The 19,124-nt window shown below is 50.1% G+C and overlaps 2 protein-coding genes across 2 annotated transcripts in view; one reads left to right on the forward strand and one right to left on the reverse strand.

The window, feature by feature from the left end:
• SLC6A2 (solute carrier family 6 member 2) overlaps positions 1 to 530 on the forward strand; it is a 42,354-nt gene extending 41,824 nt beyond the window's left edge. The window contains 1 exon segment of the mRNA XM_040633010.1: positions 507 to 530. Within this exon segment, the coding sequence (XP_040488944.1) occupies positions 507 to 530 (24 nt within the window).
• Positions 531 to 10,151: 9,621 nt separating this feature from the next.
• Positions 10,152 to 19,124, reverse strand: part of CES1 (carboxylesterase 1) — a 35,627-nt gene continuing 26,654 nt past the window's right edge. Inside the window, exons 12-14 of the mRNA XM_008702627.2 lie at positions 12,240 to 12,371; positions 11,517 to 11,589; positions 10,152 to 11,256 (exon numbers count right to left, since the gene is read on the reverse strand). Of these exons, the coding sequence (XP_008700849.2) occupies positions 11,073 to 11,256; positions 11,517 to 11,589; positions 12,240 to 12,371 (389 nt within the window). The 3' untranslated portion in view covers positions 10,152 to 11,072. The remainder of the gene's footprint in view (positions 11,257 to 11,516; positions 11,590 to 12,239; positions 12,372 to 19,124) is intronic.

Here is a 19,124-nt window from a genome sequence, read left to right on the forward strand (position 1 = left end):
TTCTCACAAGCCACAAAGCCCCAAGCAGCTGTGGGCTGTAGTCCCAGGGCTATGATGTCAGGAAGGGGAGGAGGGGCCTGTCCTCTGCTTCTACCAGCTTCTGCCTGACCCTCTGCTCCATGGTCCCAGGAAGCCGAATGTCCAGTCTTTCCTAAGCTTTATTCCCTCTGAGTGGTCGCCGCACTAGGCTGGGGATCTCTCATCTTGGAGGAAGAGCTGCAGGGGCATCAGTAACACGTTGACCTAAGTCCTTTTCCCTTAAAATCCTTGCGGTTGGGGTGTGGGGGAAGGTCCTGCCCCCCCCAGTTTTCAGACTTGCTGTGCGGCTTTGGGAGGCTTCTTGGCCCTTTCCGGGCCTAAGTGACAAGAAGGCAATCAGCCTGCATGTTCTCCGGGGTCATTGGAGTGACGGCGTGTGTTCTCTGCCCGCCCTGTGCTTCTCGCTGCCCCCTCGGCCCCCGCCCGCCCCCGGCCCCGGCACAGACACCTGTCCTCTCCCCCCGCAGCTGCAGCACTGGCTGGCCATCTGACCCCAGGCCCGAGGAGGAGCCCTGCCGCGCCCACGCCCAGGTCCGAGGCTTCGCTACCACCCCGGACACAGTCTTGAAAATCCTCTCCTGAAAGATGTGTCGTGCCGTCCCTCTTCCTCTTTTCCCAGTTACAAATGGTTTCGTGACCTGGTTTTTATTCACATTCTGTTCATCTGGCCCGGGTTCTTGGAGTTGGGATTGGAAAGCCTCGAGGGAGAAGAGGAGGGGAGGGTACAGGAAGAATGACTTCTGTTGAACCTCTTTTGTTTTGGGGAAGGTCTCGCGCAGCTTGGGATCTGGCCCAAGCTGAGCTCCATGGCTCAGGCAGAACTCCCCCCCCCCCATGCTAGCTTGGACTTTGGGCCACGGAAGAAATCCTGTCAGCCAAATCAGGGAGGGGACGTTCCTTTTGGTCAGACGCCATAAAACCAAACACAAACGAGAAGCCTGGCTGGGTCTGGGGCAGGGGATCCTCTTTCTCCTGCCACCCGGTCAGCACTGTGGTATCTGAACCTTGGTCGGGGAGCTTGGATTGGTTTGTCTCCGTTTTGGGTCTGTGGGCAGATTCTCTGGGGGGTCGTGAGCAGAAACCTTCACAGTTAGTTTTCACTCTGGCTGAGTCTGTTGTGTGTGTGTTCTGGAACATTCTTCGTGGGGAAGCCCACCCACCCAGCAAGGTCCCCCACGCAGCAGGGTCCCAGGCTCTTCAAGTGATGGGGGGTTGGCCGTGAAAATTCCCTGTGTCTCTCTTCATGGTCTGGACTTGGCACCTGAGGGCAGGGTGGGACCAAGTACAGAGCAACCTGGTCACTGAAGTCCAGGCAAGACTATTCTGAGTTGATGGAGCGGATTGGTGGTTTTAGAGAATTTCCAGCTTGACTTCTGTTACACGTTCGCGTGTGGCGCCCTCTGGTGGTAGTGGTGGTGATTTAGAGAAGGGATTCCTAGTTGGGTTAAGTTGGTGGCATCTTTTGGAGGTTTCTGTTTATGGTTTGAGTCTCTTCTTATGTCCCTGCTGGAAATTGAGATTCAGAGGTTCTTGTTGTGACTGTGGAAGCCCCTGTGGAAGAATCTTGGTCCATAAGTAAATAAACAGAGAGGCCACTCATACTGGGAGTGTAGGAAGACACACAACACATCCAGAAGGTCCCTGAGCGTGAACAATGGGTCATGCGGTGTGTGGAAGAGAGTTATAAGGGGGCCAGTCGGGGGCTGAGAGGTGGTTTTCTCTCTGACAGTCCTGAGATTTCCCGGCTAAGTCAGTGTCCATGGGTCATTTTTTGGAAAAAAGAGGGAAAAATCAGAAGACTTTCGCTTGATGTTTTCATGTAAAAAGGCCAGCTCCAAGTGTAAGACAGCCCAGGTGGCAGGTGTCTTGGACCACTGTGGAGGGCAGGGCCTGGGAGTGGAGCATCGATGGAGTGGAACGATAAGGTGGGGGTCTGGGAGATGAGGGCAGGGTGACCCATCACGGGTGGGATCTGACCCGCTAAGTGACTTCGAATCCTCCCGTGAAGGGTAATTCCTCCCTCGGTGTCATGCTTGTTTTCCACAAAGCACTTTCATCCCTGTCACCTCCCGTCTTCCCAGCGAGGACTGCAGGGCCAGTTTTTGTCCCCGTTTCCCAGATGGGAACACCCGGGCCCAGCATTTTGGGCACTCTGGGTCAAGCGTTGTCAGGTACTAAGGGATCCAGTCAGACCCTCAGCAGTTGTTGGAAGAAGGGGAGAGGCGTCATTTGTTCTCATCCATCTGGTTGCCAGAGAAAATCATTGAGCCGCCCCCTTTCTGATGAACACAGTCGCTCTGGGGAACAGCGGGGAGTGACAGCTGAGGCTGGCTGGCTGAAATGAGGGTGACAGAAAAGCCTGTGTGTATCAGAACAGGGACACCCTACGGAGAGACCCTGCCATCCGCCTGTGGTCTTCCTGCCTCCAGACATCTGTCCCGAGGGTGAACCGGAGATGTGCTGCTAGCTGGCCCACACCAGACCGGAGCATCGGTGCTGCCTGGCGGCGGGAGTCGGCTCCTGAGCCTGGGGTGAGGGGCGAGGGAGGCTCTGGCCCCCAAGCCCAGGGTCCCCCTACCCAGGAAGCCCTTGGAAGTTCTGGTGGGGGTGCCGGCAGACACTCTGGGCTCACCTTCCACCCACACTTAATGGAGAGGGAGTGTGTCCTTTATCCCGAGTCATGTGTGACTTCTTTTTTGTGGCCTTTCTTTGAGAGCAGAGGTTACCCGGCACGAGGGTGCTCCTGTGTACTGTATATGACACTTTCGCATTTTATCAGATTTTTAAAAGACTGTTATTTTCCACGAAATGTAAAATGTCTGTTTAAGACCACTGCGTTACCATCTGCTCAGTGTCCGTGATCCCGTGGCCACCTGTGAGTGGGTCCTCGTTCTAGATGCAAAGGAGACAAAGGAGAAAGGGGAGCTGCCACCTCGTGCCAAAGGGCCTGCCGCATACAAGTCCCCAAAGCTGCCTTAATTCTGGGACGGCGGCCCCGCCCGGGCTGGGGAGCAGGGGTTGGCTGTCTCTGGGTGTAGGACCCGTTTCTCTTGGCCCTGGTGAGGTGAGACCGAAACATTCTTACCAAAGAAGTCATTTCTTAGTAGAGAAGCGCGCTGGGCTCATTTCATTTGTGTATTTCCTTTGGAAGCCAGCAGATGGAGAAGAACAGAGAAAGGGGGCACAGCTCACCGGACCTGGGTCTACAGCCGCCTCCTGGGCTCCTGGGGAGGGGGGCGCTTAACTCTCTGGGCCTCGGGGTTCTTTGTCTGCAGGCAAGGGTTGGAGCCTGTAATCAGAGGTCCCATCCAGTTAAAAAATGTTCTTGTCTCCATGACAATGTTCTTGTGCTAAATGTACTGTGAGGGAAGCACATTGTTTCCAGTAGGACTTTTCCAGAATGATCTGGCGACCCGTAACATGTGGAGTAGAGCGATGTCCAATTTCTGGCCTCCAGAACTTGGATTTTTCTGGACATTCAGTAGTTTCTCTTTCTCTAGTATGTCTTCAATGGATGCCAGAAACAATGGGTTTAAAAAAAAAAACAAACCCAACCCTTTTGTTTTGAGGTTGAGGGTGACATGACACGCCCTTGAGAGCCCCAGGAGCCACAGCTGTGCAGGTGTTAGCGTAGTTACGCCGCAAGGTCAGAGGCCACCAAAGACACTGGTGAATGTGACGTTGCTTTTGGGGTACCCATCCTCATCCCTCTGCTTCTCCACTTCTGTGTAAATAAGGATTGTCCCAGTGGTGCCCTCTCTGTGTCACGGACTGTTCCAATGTCATGAAGGTTCTCTGTTTGGTGTGGATTTGTTTTAAAAGCTGTTCTCTTCATGGAAAAATAAGCGTGCAGAGTAATAAAGGATATTTCCTGTGCCACGTTATCTGGTAGTGGGTTCTTTCTGTCATGAAGGTAAAACGCTATGAATTACGTAAGGCAAAGGGGGGTGTCTGCAATCAGCGTCAGCTGGTAAAGAAGAGCTTCTGGTCATAGTGGTCCACCTCCTCAGCCAAATAACTCTTTGTATAACCCATGGAGCAGGAGACTGGAGGGGCTGAGATCTGGAATCCCAGCTCTGAGAGTGACATATTTTTTAAAAATTTTTAATTTATTTTTTGAAATTCAAGCTACTAAAATAGCTACATTGGTTTTATTTCTTAAGACATATTTTTATTTAAATAGAAAATGGGCACCAAGGAGCACCAAGTTAGGCACCTAGCTTTGCTTTTTCATTTCTGGGGCTGAATTTCAAGGGGATCAGAACCTTCAGTTGGGGGGGGAGCTGCAGTTGGATCACATTCAGTGCACAACCCATTATTGCCCGCGTGCATTTTTCTGGGGAGAGAAGGATACATTAACACATAGGTCCTTGTTGCTAAGTACTACTATTATTATTTTTAATAAATATTATTTTTATTGTTATTAGTTTTAATTTTTAATTATTATTTTTAAAGTGACATCAATATAAACAAGGTATTGACAAAAAACAATCCAGTGTATGTCTCCAAATATGTGAAGGCTATCAGGGAGGGGGCGGTGAACCCGCTGATTGAAGGCTGCATTGAAACCAGTAATAGGAAGTCCAAGAAAAGAGCTTACAAGATTACACGAGAAGAGAGAATGGGCTGGCAGTGGCGAGCTTCCCGTCACTGGAGATATGCAAGCAGCTAGCAGAAAACGTCTCTTGGGCAGGTTATAGAGGGGACACGGTGTCCCACGGGGGTGGGGGAAAGAGATTGCACAACCTCTAAAGTCCCTTCCATGGGGCTTCTTTGTGGAGAGTCATGAGCCCCAGCTCACGCGGCAGCATTGGGACAAGCAGATACACTCGTGCCAAGGATCTTGGGGTGGGGAGTGATTTGGCCTGTCGAACTGCCATTGGGCAGACACCCCAGAGAGGGTACTAGGATTCTGGTCGTTCTGTTTGAACTCCAGAATCAGAGTTAGGGTTTATTATAATGAACCAAACGAAAGGCAGCCCGGTTTGCAGCCTTGCCTTTGTGCATGCTGACATTTCGTGAGTAACCGGCCCTGCGGGTGTAGCGGAGGGAGGTTGGGCCAGAAGCAGAAAGGGCAGCTCTTCTGGGGACGACCGGGCACCTGGCAACCCTGGCTGCCGCCCTGTGCCCTCGGCTGACGGATGTGGCAGAAAAGCCCGCACAGGGGAGCCTTGCTTGAGGCAGCCGCAGGCTTTTCCACGTTCCCCCATTGAATCACAGCCCCGGCCTGCTTGTGGAGAGCCGTAGCTTCGTTTCTGCCTCCTTCCGAAGGCACTGAGAGGAGTGAGGCACTCTCTTTGGGCCTCAATTTGTTCATCTGTATAATGGGTCAGGGGTTATGAAAACTATTCATGGATGGACTTCAAAGAATTTTGGAACTTTTGAAGTTTTGTCTTTGATGAGTTTGTGTCTGCTTCTGTGGGAGAGAGAAGACATTCGTCAAATTCTCAGATGTTTGAGACTAGCATGACCTTTGGGGGCCTCTCTCTTCTGGTGATACACGGTGTCAGTCTCTGTTCTCCAACCCCAGCCAAACATGGACAACAGCAGAGCTTATTTCTAAATGTCTGTCACCCCATTCGTGTTGAGTTTGCATTGAATCCATCCCACATCCAACATGTCCTTTGTTTTCCTGGCAGCGACCCTGTGAGGTAGGCAGTAGCATTCACAACGGTCCCACTGGACAGACGAGGGAGTGGAGGGCTGGGGTTGACAGGTGACCCACTCAAGGGCGCCCAGCCACTGAAGGACAAGTGCTGGGGCCATGGGGAGGACTGAATGTTAACCTTGTGTTCAGAAGAGTGCCTGCTCCGTGGTTCTTGTTACATGTTTAGTGCAGATCAGCTCTGTGACAAATGTCCATCTCCTCCCTCTCCCCCACCTTTGCCCATTTCAAAGGCAGCCCAGTCATTGCTGTATTTGCCTGCAGCCCAAACAGTGTCTCTGTTCCATTGTCACCTCCTTTTGCTGGTGCCGCTGAGGTTTGAATTGGGGTCTCGGTAGCCAAATCCGAGTCTCCCTGGGCCCCAGTGCACGGGACTACCTGGGCAGGAAGTTCAAGCTTCGGGAAATACCAGGGCCCACGGGCCTTGCCAGGCAGCAGCCAGCCTTCTGCAGGACCCGCCTGCCCCGCAAGCCCTCTGCTGTCAGCCCCCCTCAGGCTGCTGGCACGGGAGAGGCTCCCCCAGCCGGGCATCGACTCAGGCAGGCCTTGACCTCAGCTCCAACCCAGAGGAGGAGCAGACAGAAGTGTGGGGACCAGAGACTCCCGCAAGAGCTGGCAACTCAGTGACTTCTGGTGTCGTGCTTATCAGCTCCTGGCTGTGTCGGCCTCGGGCCTGGGAGGAGCTGAGCTGGGCCAGATCAACAGGGCCTGGAGGGAAGGGGTTGGGCTGCAGGAAATCAAGGAAGACCATCTCCGTCCCCAGAGAAGGCCCAAGCCAAGTCCATTACCTGCACATACCCAGGAGCCAGAATCGGATTGTTTGCGAGCAGAGCATGTCTTCAGAGGGGGGGGACAGCCCCCATCCCCCCTGTAGCTTCAGGCTGTGGTCCAGAGGACCAGCTGAGGATGGGCAGACTCGCAATCCGAAGAGGAGGGGCCTGAAGCAAGCCCAGCCCCTGGACACAGTAAGTCTGGTGCAGACCTGAAGGCCACGGTCAGCCCAACATCTGGACCTACCTGCTGCCCACCTGAGCACATTCCCAGGTCCCTGCTAAGTTTCTGTTCTTGCATGACAGCCCCCCAGGCTCCCCTGGTAAACGCCATTGAACCCTGACCCCCATCTCCAGCCACACACAGTAATAATACCCTATCAGTAGCGAAGAGTAAGGGGTGGGGCGGCATCCGAGGCATTCCCACTTCACAGGTAAGGAAGGAAAGACAACACGGACATTGCAAATGAGCCATGGAGTCAGATCAGGGAGCATGAGAGCCAAGATTAGAATTGTTAACTGGATTATTATACTTACAGCGGCCCCCACCGAAACTTGGCACAAGGACTCCCTGGCTTTATTAAAGACAGAATGGGGCCCTCCAGTCTCAACAGCCATGGATTCCCAGGGGGACTGAGACCTTAGAAGCATCAGCCCCTGAGACAAGGCCAATGCACTGCGCTGACGTTTAATTAGCCAACGCACCGGCTTACCCAGTGCCAGGTACTGTTCCAAGGGCTTTGCAAATTTCAGCTCACCGAATTCTCCTGACGAGACCACGAGGCAGTATTATTACCCCCCATTTACAAGTGGGGGAAACTGAGACACAAAGAGTTGAAATAACGTACCAGTTGGTGACACTGGGGTTGGCACCCAGGGAGTCTGGTTCTTAACCACTCTGATACGCCATTGTCCCTGGTCCCTGGCCACACAGGCATAACACAGCCCAGCTGGAAGTAGCATGGGTCCTCAACTAGCTCCAACACCCTCTTCATTACGAACCATCTGTAATCCGTACGCATAGATAATTTACATACACCTGTTACGTATATGTATACACACACAGACGTGCTTAAACGTGCATGCATTTAGCATACATATTTAAGTGTCTGCAATGTGCTAGGAAGCACATGACCTGCGCCAGGCCACCACCGTAAGAGAGTTCATCTCACACAGAGGTTCCCTGCCTCCCAGAGAAGATACCTGTGCTGGCTTTCTCCAAGCACGCCCTAACCCTGCGCTCTCTGGTTCTTTATGCCAAATACAGCTTCCGCTTGGGCTCCCTATCTATCTCCTCTAAAGGTTAGAATGACAGGTGTAACAGGAATCTAACTATGGCCCCTTAACAAATGAGGTTTTCTCATTCTCTTGTGACAAGCAAGCAATGGGAAGAAGAGGAGAAGTATCTTTGGTCTCAGAGAAGAACTTTAGAGCAGGTCTCTGCCTTACATTCCCCGAAGCCTGGGGTGGCTCTGGAGACACTTGAGAAAGTCATCAAGGATTTGGACTACTTCTAGCTTTCTGTTCCACCATCCATAACCCGTGGTTCTCATGCTCATGGAGAAAGAGAGAGAGAGAGAGAGAGAGAAGGCTGATCCACCTGCAGACATCTTGCCCACCTTTCAGGCAGGAAGGAGGGAAATACAGAGAAAGGACAAAAGGCAGAGGCCATCTGAGTCTGCAACCATTTACCCTGGAGAAGAACAGGTCTCCGGGAGCCCCGCCCCAATGTCTGCCTGTGTCTCACTGGCCAGACCCATGTATCAGGGCAACTTCTAGCCGTCCGGGTGTCTGGAATTTGTTGCCGGGTACATTGCTGCCCCGAACAAAATCAGGGTTCTTTTAGGAGAAGGACAAGAAGGATATTGGGACGACCCTGGTCACTGCCTTCTCTCCTGTGGCGCCGCCCCCTGGATTCCACCATCTGCTGAGACCGGCGGGGTCCTTGTGGAAAGCACCTTGGCCTGAGCAGCGATCCTTAAGGGCTTCTGTGCCCCATGGTCTGAGATCAGTTCCTCTCTTGGGGGAGGGGGGTACTCAGGGCTCAGGTCTTGCAGGGGAGGACAGGCAGACCTGGGTTGGCATCCCCAGAGGTCCCTCGAGGCTGGCTGAACGGGTGGGGATGTGTGTCCGCTGAGCAGAATGTTTCTACCCTTCTGCTCGCTCCAGCTTCCCTCTCACCTTTTCTGGCCAGACTGCGCCTTAGCAACGGAAGCAGGTGATTAACGCAGAATATGGCCGTGGCCACCAGGTGGCGCCATCGCACACTCCTGCTGCCTCTCAGAGGCTGAGGGAAGCCCTGAGGACTAGGGGTCTTTGTTCTCCGGACCCTCCTCAGCGCCTGTGGGAACCCTCAACACCTCCCCGAACCAGAGGAGTGAGAAGTGATTCTTGTCTGGATGAGAAGATCCATTTGGTTTGTTTTGTTGTATCTTGGGTGGATTTATTTACTCATTCATTCATTGATGAGAACCGTACCTGGTCCTAGTATGTACCAGAAAGGAACTGGGTAGACAAAGAAGGAATAACCCTGTCATCGAGAAACTCTTAGTCTGATGGAGGATGCAGATGATATGCTGTTAAGGAAACATATATTGAGCACCTACTGCATACTTATTTGTAGCCCACTGGTGTCTCCCCAGTGCCTTCAAAGTAAATCCAGACTCCTTCTTCATTTCATTCCCCCCCCCTCTGCTCCAGTCACCCCATACTAGCTGCAGATGTGTCCCCAAGGACACCCCGTGTCCCTGGGCCTCATCCCTGGGCCTTTTCCCTCTCTCTGAAACTGGCTGACTCTTATCTGTCCCTCGATGTCACCCCTAGAAAAAATAGCCTTTCCTAACCTACCCCTCTCACCAAACTTGCCACAATTTGTTGAAATGATCTTTCAGGGGACCAGCAGCCTGGGGGACAGAAGGCAGCAACCACTTCTGTTTACCTCTCCTGTGTCTAGATGAGTTTCTGGCACATGGTCAGCCCTCAGTAGATGGTTGCGTTTACAGAAACGAGTGAGACAAGACCATCTCAAAACCTGGCAGAGGAATCGTGCCCAGAACCCCACCTGGGGAGACCAGAGAGGGGTGCCACAATAGGTGATACCTGAGCTGAGTCAGAGGGAAAATTCCAGGTGCTAAGACTAGCAACAGTGACAGCACGGATGCATGAAGGATTACAGGGAGCACCAGAAACTGAAGGATCTGAAGAAACTTGCAGTGGAAATTTCCATGTGCAAGGGCTGCAGGGAAAAGTAAAATCCAGATGATGAGGGCCCTCCCAAGCTGGGAGAGGGAGATGGAACTTTGTCCACAGGGCAGTGAGGAGCCATTAAAAATCTTTAGGTCGGTGAAGTGATGTGATCGTACTTGGCTGTTACATAGTCTGTCTGGAGGTGATTGCTGTGTCATACACCAGCCTCAAACGTAAAACAGCAGCCGCGTATTTGGCTGATGGGCCTGTGAACCACCCAGGAAGTTCCGCCGACCTGGCCGGCCTCAGCTGATCTTGACCTGGCTCACCCAAGTGTCTGCAGCTGCAGGTCAGCTGGAGGCTGGCTGGTCCTCGACAGGACCTCCGCGGACATCTCCTTCCCGGCAGGTTGGCCGGGGCTTGTCCACACGGCAGTCACGTGGGTTCAAGAGAGTGCGTGTGCACGGGCAAAGGACCCTTGAGGCATAGCATCACTTGTGCCATACTTTATTTGACAATAAAATAAAGCGAGTGAAGAGGCCAGCCCAGACCCTCAATGGGTGGAGCTGCAAAATCAGCTGCAAAATCACCCTGAGGCCGGTGTGGCTATATGAACAGTGCCCACTAGAGGGCAGCAGAGGACCGTCAGGCAAATGGGTGCTTTTGGCAGGAAGCCAATGAACTCCGTTGATCAGGACAAGCCCAGAATAGGATCTCTAAAGCATCCTGTTTAGGAAGGAAGGATTGCTCTGTGGCCTCAAGTTCTAGAGCCAGAGTGCTAAGGTTTACATCCCAGCTCTCTCGCCAGGGTGGGCTTCACAGGCGTGAGACCCAAAGCCCCAGGCTCATGGTCGCTTTAACGCTCTGCTGTTGACATCTTGAAATTCTTCATAATTTTTAAAAATAAAGGCTTATTTTTATTTTGCACAGAAAATTATGTACTTGGTCCGGTCTGCCACTTCCTCGTTGAGTGTTCTTGGGCCTCGTGTTAAAATTCACAGGGTTGACAGCAAGCATTCACCTCCAAGTGTTGCATGGAGGAGAGGGATACTGCGCTCTGGCCACCCCACCCCGTTGTTGGGAGTTGTTGAGGGCCCAGAGACACAGAGCAGAGACAGAGGCCCCCTCAGCAGCTCCCAGGGCCAAGCCATCCCCACTGGGGGCACCTTTCGGACAATGGTGCACACCCTATCACCCTTCTCTTTCTGAGCCCAAGACACAGAAACTGACTTGGTCTCCAAAAGAATTTATTCCCCAAATTGAATTATTCCCCAATTCCCCCTCCCTGACCCTTGCCCTCCTCCACCAGACAATCCCCAGCCTCCACAGTAAGATCCCTCTCTGGCTCATAAACACCTGTAGATTGCCCCTGTCTGGGCTCCCTGGGCTCCCTGGCCAGCCAGGCCTCCCATTCACAGCTCGACGTGTTTTGTATGAGGCGGCTTTTCCTCTGCCCCCTTGGCCAGGAGCTCAGTCCAGAAAGCCACTTCCTTGTCTTTCAGCTTCTGGGCTGGCTGAGTGGTGGCTCCAATCTGCAGGTACCCTTCCTTCTGGTCGTAAGCCGGCCAAGAGGGCAGCCCTTCCCCATTGGGGTTCCTGGGAACAGAACCAAGTGAGAATTACCCAGAGCTACTGTGGGGTCCCCCAACAACACTTTGAGATTTTCAAGACCTCTTGGTTTCATTTCCGCCAGGAGGCTCATTCACCTCCAGAGGCAGGGAGCTCACCAAATCCCAGGCAGCCTGTTCACGCTCAGAGAACTCTCCTCATCGGGGTCACAGGGCTGGGAGCTGCCTTTGCCAGTCAACACGCCCGGCCCTCCCCCAGCCTTGCTCCCTCTTTGCCACTGAGCTCACCCACTCCGGGCGAAGTTGGCCCATAGTTTCATCACCATCTTGCTGAGCCTGACCTCCTCGTCGGAGGCACCGCCTGTGGGGAAGAAGAAAAAAGCCTTTGCTCCTCCAAGCATGGGTTACTGTCGGCAGCCCTCGACAGCTGGGAAATTCAGAATCTGAGCCCTTACTCCAGACCTACTGAGTCAAAACCGCATTTCAAGAAGAAATGGGTCATCTCTAACAGCTGCTAGTTAGGACAGTGGAGATATTTGTGAGAGGTCTTCTATAAAATACAATACTATTAAACATATTAAGTTTAGAAACATGAGTTTTAGGTAGATAGCTGGTTGAATAGACAGACACACAGACGCACATTAGCCCCGATTCAAGGTCAACACCCATGCTAACCTTACTCTCACATTCTGATACACTCTTGTGAGGGGGGGGGGGGAGTGGTGGCATTCTGGCCCTTGAGCAGGGCCCTGAAGGTGACCCTCCAGGTGTCTTAGGGATACCCAGGCCCAAATTCTTAGAGACGCTGCAAACGGGGACACGTGAGTATACCTTCTCCAACATGAGTGTCGGAGTAAGAGAGAAAGGTTGGAAATCTTTGTAGCTCAGCCCTACTCTGGTGTATTTGGGTAAGATCTAGAGAGAAAGGGGAACCTGCCCAAGGCCACCACTAAACTGAGACGTGAACCCAGATCTTCTAACTCCACGTTCGGAGTCACCAAAGGGCCTCACCTTTCAAAAACGGGGCCCCGAACACAGAGAAGAGCTCATCCCCGTGGTCCCCCACCACCGTCTCGGGTTTCATGTCTGACGAGAAGCTTGGATGGTACTGGAACTCATACATGTAGGTGGGGGCTCCGGCATCTGGGAAGACATGGATTCACACACAGTTCACATGCCCAGAGGCACACCTGGATGGCGCCGAGGTCTCCAGGGCCCCTGAGCGCTCCGGGACGGGGAGGTCCACCCGGGTCCTGGGTACACAACAACAGCAACATTAATAGCAACTGCCCAGTGTTGGCACCGACTGTGTGCTAGACACTGCGTGGACCTGCAGAAAAGCCCTGGTTACCAGCACAACAGAGAAACCGAGCTTTGGGAAAGGTCCGCGATTTGCTTAAAGACACACCGTTGGTGGAGGTGAAACTGGCTTGGAGCCAGGTAGTGAGCAAATCAATGAGTCCAGGTTGAATGCATGAAATGTTGAAACTGGGGGATCAATCCATTCAAAATGACTACCATTACAGGGGCCTTGGGTCAATACCCACAGACGCCGTTGCCTACCGATGCGTTCCCACACCACGACATCCATGGACACACTGCGGCCGCTGCCGTGTGTTGCTGGAAGCAGGCTGGGTCTGATTCCCCCACAGGCCCAACAGGTGCCTCTATTCTGCCCAGTTTGGACAGTTTCCAGTGTTTTTCTCACCTAACTTCTAGGGAGGAGTGACGCAAATCCGAGTTGCTGGTCTGACAGCTCAGATATTTAAATACAAACATGGGGAAAAGGCACAATCTGTCTCTTGTATCTTGGGAAACCAAAAACCCAGCATTTTCTATTCCTCCATCACCTCCTATCTTGCTTCCTGCTGCGCCCAGAGTGGTGGCAGCAGAGAGAAGGGGGTCTCTGAGGGAGGACAAAGGTGGCTTTCTCTTGCTTTTCCAGTCCCCACTCTTGGAATCCCCTCCCCAAGCCCCCAGAAGGAGTCAGTTCTCCTGCAGTTCACACACTCCTTCAGGGCTAACCACCTTGGGGAGCTCAGCGCTTGGCATGGACACTAACACCCACCCTAACACTCACGGGGGACTGGCTGTGTCCCTGGTGGAGCTGGAGGAGACATCACTGCACAGCGTTTTCCCCCTTGCATATAACAACAAACTTGGAAAGTGCAGGAACAATGGATGAACAAAAAGATCACTTACAGTCCCACCATTCAAAGACACCTCTGTTCATATTTTAGCATATATCCCTTCTCTGCATATAAAAATGGGATGATGTTGTATATGTCATTTTGAAATAGACAATAATCATTTCTCCATATCATTAAATATTTGTCCAAAAATGACTTAACCATATATGCCATCCCAACATGAGGATGTGGAATAATTTACTGAATTGCCTCACTCACCCCCGTCAATGCACCCTTGATTTAGCAAGAGGTGTTGTCTAGAGGAAGCAACCCTCCATGGGTCTGACATCCACCTGTTAGCAGCTGCTTCAAGGTCAAGCAGAACTCACTGAGAGAAGGGGCTGTAACCTCACCTCCACCACTCAGAAGTTTTAGGAAGGAGCTCCTTGAACCTTTCCTGAAGGAGAGAACTTCTTTGGGCAGCACGCTGCACAAAAGATAATTCTTCTTCTTCTTCTTTTTTTTTTTTTTTTTTTTTAAGCTTTCTACCTATACAACTCGGAGATGTATAAAATTCCTACAGGCAACCAGGGAGTTAAGATGGCGGAGGAGTAGGAGACACCGTTTTCAGCCGGTCCTCCGAGTCGAGCTGCATAGGTACCAGACCAGCCTAAACACCCACGGAACCAGCCTGAGACGCAGGAAGATACATCTGGATCTCTACAAATGAACATCTCCAGCGCTGAGTATTGAGGCACGGCCGGGAGCCATGAAACTGTGCACAGATATCGGAAGATAAACGGAAGGGGGAGGGAGCCGCCGTGTTCGGGCGCGGGAAGCTGGTAGCCACTGCACGGGAGAGCCGGGGGCTCGCGGACGGCAACCGCAAAACAGCAGACTGAGACCGTGAGCGGTGCGCGCGCCACCAGGCATCTCGCGAACCGAATCCCGGTGCGCTCACTGGATCCAGACTGAGACCGGAGCCCGAGCGCGGGGTGGCTGGCGGCTGGCAGCGTTAGAAACACAAAGGACAGAGACGCGCCGGCCCTGGAAGTGAGGGCTGGGACGCCGGGTGTGGGGCGCACATCCCGGGACGCTGCAGGGTTGAGCAGCACCAACAGTAACAGAGTTAAAGTGGCCAGAACATTAGTAGAGAACGGGCTGCAATCCCTCTGTTCTGTGACAGGGGCTGAAATTTGGCCACTGCTGCTCTGACTCTCAGAAGAGGCACAGCAAACCGCCAGGGAAAGCCGCCAGAGAACAAAAGCCTGGAAATACAGGCTCAGAGAGTGCCCATCCCCATCCCCCCTCGCAGGGGACACGGAGACTCTACCCAAACAGGGTTGCCTGAGTATTGGCGCGGCAGGCCCCTCCCCCAGAACACAGAAGGCAGGCTGAAAAATCAAGAAGCCCACAACCCGGGCGCCTGGGTGGCGCAGTCATTGAGCGCCTGTCTTCGGCTTAGGGCGTGATCCCGGCGTTCCGGAAAGGAGTCCCTCATCGGGCTCCTCCGCTGGGAGCCTGCTTCTTCCTCTCCCACTCCCCTGCTTCTGTTCCCTCTCTCGCTGGTTGGCTGCCACATAAATAAATAAATAAAATCTCTAAAGAAGAAGCCCACATCCCTAAGATCCCTATAAAACAAGGGGCACGGCCTGGGACCCAGTCAATAATTTGGGCTCTGGAAACCCCGCAACCTCTCTTCATCAGAATGACAAGAAGGAGAAGCCCCCCCCCCCCCAGCAAAGAAAAGACAGTGAGTCTGTGGCCTCTGCCACAGAACTAATGGATATGGATGTAACCAAATTATCAGAAATGGAATTCAGAGTAACGATGGTCAAAATGATGAGTAGAATTGAAAAAACTACTAACGAAAAGGTTACTGAGAATATAGAATCCCTAAGGACAGAAATGAGAGCGAATCTGACAGAAATTAAAAATTCTATGAGCCAAATGCAGGCAAAACTAGAGGCTCTGACGGCCAGGGTCGCAGAAGCAGAGGAACGGGTTAGTGAATTGGAGGATGGGTTAATAGAGGAAAAAATGAAAATAGAAGATGGTCTTAAAAAAATCCACGCCCACGAATGTAGGTTACGGGAGATTACTGACTCAATGAAACGATCCAATGTTAGAATCATCGGCATCCCCGAGGGGGTGGAGAAAAACAGAGGTCTAGAAGAGATATTTGAACAAATTGTAGCTGAAAACTTCCCTAATCTAGCAAGGGAAACAAACATTCGTGTCCAAGAGGCAGAGAGGACCCCTCCCAAGCTCAACCACGACAAACCTACGCCACGTCACGTCATAGTGCAATTCGCAAATATTAGATGCAAGGATACAGTATTGAAAGCGGCCAGGGCAAAGAAATTTCTCACGTACCAAGGCAAAAGCATCAGAATTACGTCAGACCTGTCTACACAGACCTGGAATGAGAGAAAGGGTTGGGGGAGCATATTTAAAGCTCTTTCAGAGAAAAACATGCAGCCAAGGATCCTTTATCCAGCAAGGCTGTCATTCAGAATTGATGGAGAAATAAAGACATTTCAGAATCGCCAGTCACTAACCAATTTTGTAACCACGAAACCAGCCCTACAGGAGATATTACGGGGGGTTCTATAAAAGTAAAAAGGCCCCAAGAGTGATACAGAACAGAAAGTCACAGCCAATACAAACAAAGACTTTACTGGCAACATGGCAACATTAAAATCATATCTCTCAGTAATCAGTCTTAATGTAAATGGTTTGAACCATCCCATAAAACGCCACAGGGTTGCAGATTGGATAAAAAGAAATGACCCATCCATTTGCTGTCTACAAGAGACTCATTTCGAACCCAAAGATGCATTCAGACTGAGAGTAAGGGGATGGAGTACCATCTTTCACGCAAATGGACCTCAAAAGAAAGCTGGGGTAGCAATTCTCATATCAGATAAATTGGATTTTAAACTACAGACTATAGTTAGAGATGCAGAAGGGCACTATATTATTCTTAAGGGAAGTATTCAACAAGTGGATATGACAATTATAAATATATATGCCCCCAACAGGGGAGCAGCAAGATACACAAGCCAACTCTTAACCAGAATAAAGAGACATATAAATAAAAATACATTAATAGTAGGGGACCTCAACACTCCACTCTCAGAAATAGACAGAACACCCTGGCAAAAACTAAGCAAAGAATCAAAGGCTTTGAATGCCATACTCGACGAGTTGGACCTCATAGATATATATAGAACACTACACCCCAGAACCAAAGAATACTCATTCTATTCTAATGCCCATGGAACATTCTCAAGAATAGACCATGTTCTGGGACACAAAACAGGTCTCAACCGATACCAAAAGATTGAAATTATCCCCTGCATATTCTCAGACCACAACGCTCTGAAATTGGAACTCAACCACAAGGAAAAATTTGGAAGAAACTCAAACACTTGGAGACTAAGAACCATCCTGCTCAGGAATGACTCGATAAACCAGGAAATCAAAAATCAAATTAAACAATTTATGGAGACCAATGAGAATGAAAATACAACAGTCCAAAACCTATGGGATACTGCAAAGGCAGTCCTAAGGGGGAAATACATAGCCATCCAAGCCTCACTCAAAAGAATAGAAAAATCTAAAATGCAGTTTTTATATTCTCACCTCAAGAAGCTGGAACAGCAACAGAGGGACAGGCCTAATCCACGCACGAGGAAGCAGTTGACCAAAATTAGAGCTGAAATCAATCAAGCAGAAACCAGAAGTACAGTAGAGCAGATCAACAGGACTAGAAGCTGGTTCTTTGAGAGAATCAATAAAATTGACAGACCACTGGCAAGACTTATCCAAAAGAAAAGAGAAAGGACCCAGATTATTAAAATTATGAATGAAAAAGGAGAGGTCACGACGAACACCATTGAAATTGGAAGGATTATTAGAAATTTTTATCAACAGCTATATGCCAATAAACTAAGCAATCTGGAAGAGATGGAATCCTTCCTGGAAACCTATAAACTACCAAGATTGAAACCGGAAGAAATTGATTCCTTAAACAGGCCAATTAATTATGAAGAAATTGAGTCAGTGATAAACAACCTTCCAAATAACAAAACTCCAGGCCCGGACGGTTTTCCTGGGGAATTCTACCAAACATTCAAAGAAGAAATAATACCTATTCTCCTAAAGCTATTTCAAAAAATAGAAACAGAAGGAAAGCTACCAAACTCATTCTATGAGGCCAATATTACCTTGATCCCCAAACCAGGCAAAGACCCCCTCAAAAAGGAGAATTACAGACCGATTTCCCTAATGAATATGGACGCCAAAATCCTCAACAAGATACTTGCTAATAGAATCCAACAGTACATTAAAAGGATTATCCATCACGATCAAGTGGGATTCATACCTGGGATGCAAGCGTGGTTCAATATTCGCAAATCAATCAGCGTGATACATCATATCAACAAGAAAAGACTCAGGAACCATATGATCCTCTCAATCGATGCCGAAAAAGCATTTGACAAAATACAGCATCCTTTCCTGATTAAAACCCTTCAGAGTGTAGGAATAGAAGGTACATTTCTCAATCTCATAAAAGCCATCTATGAAAAGCCTACTGCAAATATTATTCTCAATGGGGAAAAGCTGGAAGCCTTTCCCTTAAGATCAGGAACTCGACAAGGATGCCCACTCTCGCCACTATTATTCAACATAGTACTAGAAGTCCTTGCAACAGCAATCAGACGACAAAAAGGGATCAAAGGTATTCAAATTGGCAAAGAAGAAGTCAAAATGTCTCTCTTTGCAGATGACATGATACTCTATATGGAAAACCCAAAAGAAGCCACTCCCAAACTATTAGAAGTTATAGAGCAATTCAGTAACGTGGCGGGATACAAAATCAATGCTCAGAAATCAGTTGCATTTCTATACACGAATAACGAGACCGAAGAAAGAGAAATTAGGGAATCCATCCCATTTACAATAGCACCAAAAACCATACGTTACCTTGGAATTAACTTAACCAGAGACGTAAAGGACCTATATTCTAGAAACTATAAATCACTCTTGAAAGACATTGAGGAAGACATAAAAAGATGGAAAGATATTCCATGCTCATGGATTGGAAGAATTAACATAGTTAAAATGTCCATGCTACCCAGAGCAATCTACACTTTCAATGCTATCCCGATCAAAATACCGAGGACATTTTTCAAAGAACTGGAACAAATAGTCCTTAAATTTGTATGGAAACAGAAAAGGCCCCGAATCTCCAAGGAACTGTTGAAAAGGAAAAACAAAGCTGGGGGCATCACAATGCCGGATTTCGAGCTGTACTACAAAGCTGTGATCACAAAGACAGCATGGTACTGGCACAAAAACAGACACATAGACCAATGGAACAGAATAGAGAGCCCAGAAATGGACCCTCGGCTCTTTGGGCAACTAATATTTGATAAAGCAGGAAAAAACATCCGGTGGGAAAAAGACAGTCTCTTCAATAAATGGTGCTGGGAAAATTGGACAGCTACATGCAAAAGAATGAAACTTGACCACTCTCTCACACCATACACAAAAATAAACTCCAAATGGATGAAAGACCTCGATGTGAGACAGGAATCCATCAAAATTCTAGAGGAGAACATAGGCAGCAACCTCTACGACATCGGCCAAAGCAACCTTTTTCATGACACATCCCCAAAGGCAAGAGAAACAAAAGATAAAATGAATTTATGGGACTTCATCAAGATTAAAAGTTTCTGCACAGCCAAGGAAACAGTCA

This window comes from Ursus maritimus, unplaced genomic scaffold (genome assembly GCF_017311325.1).
Source record: "Ursus maritimus isolate PB19 unplaced genomic scaffold, ASM1731132v1 scaffold_19, whole genome shotgun sequence".
NCBI lineage: Eukaryota > Metazoa > Chordata > Mammalia > Carnivora > Ursidae > Ursus > Ursus maritimus.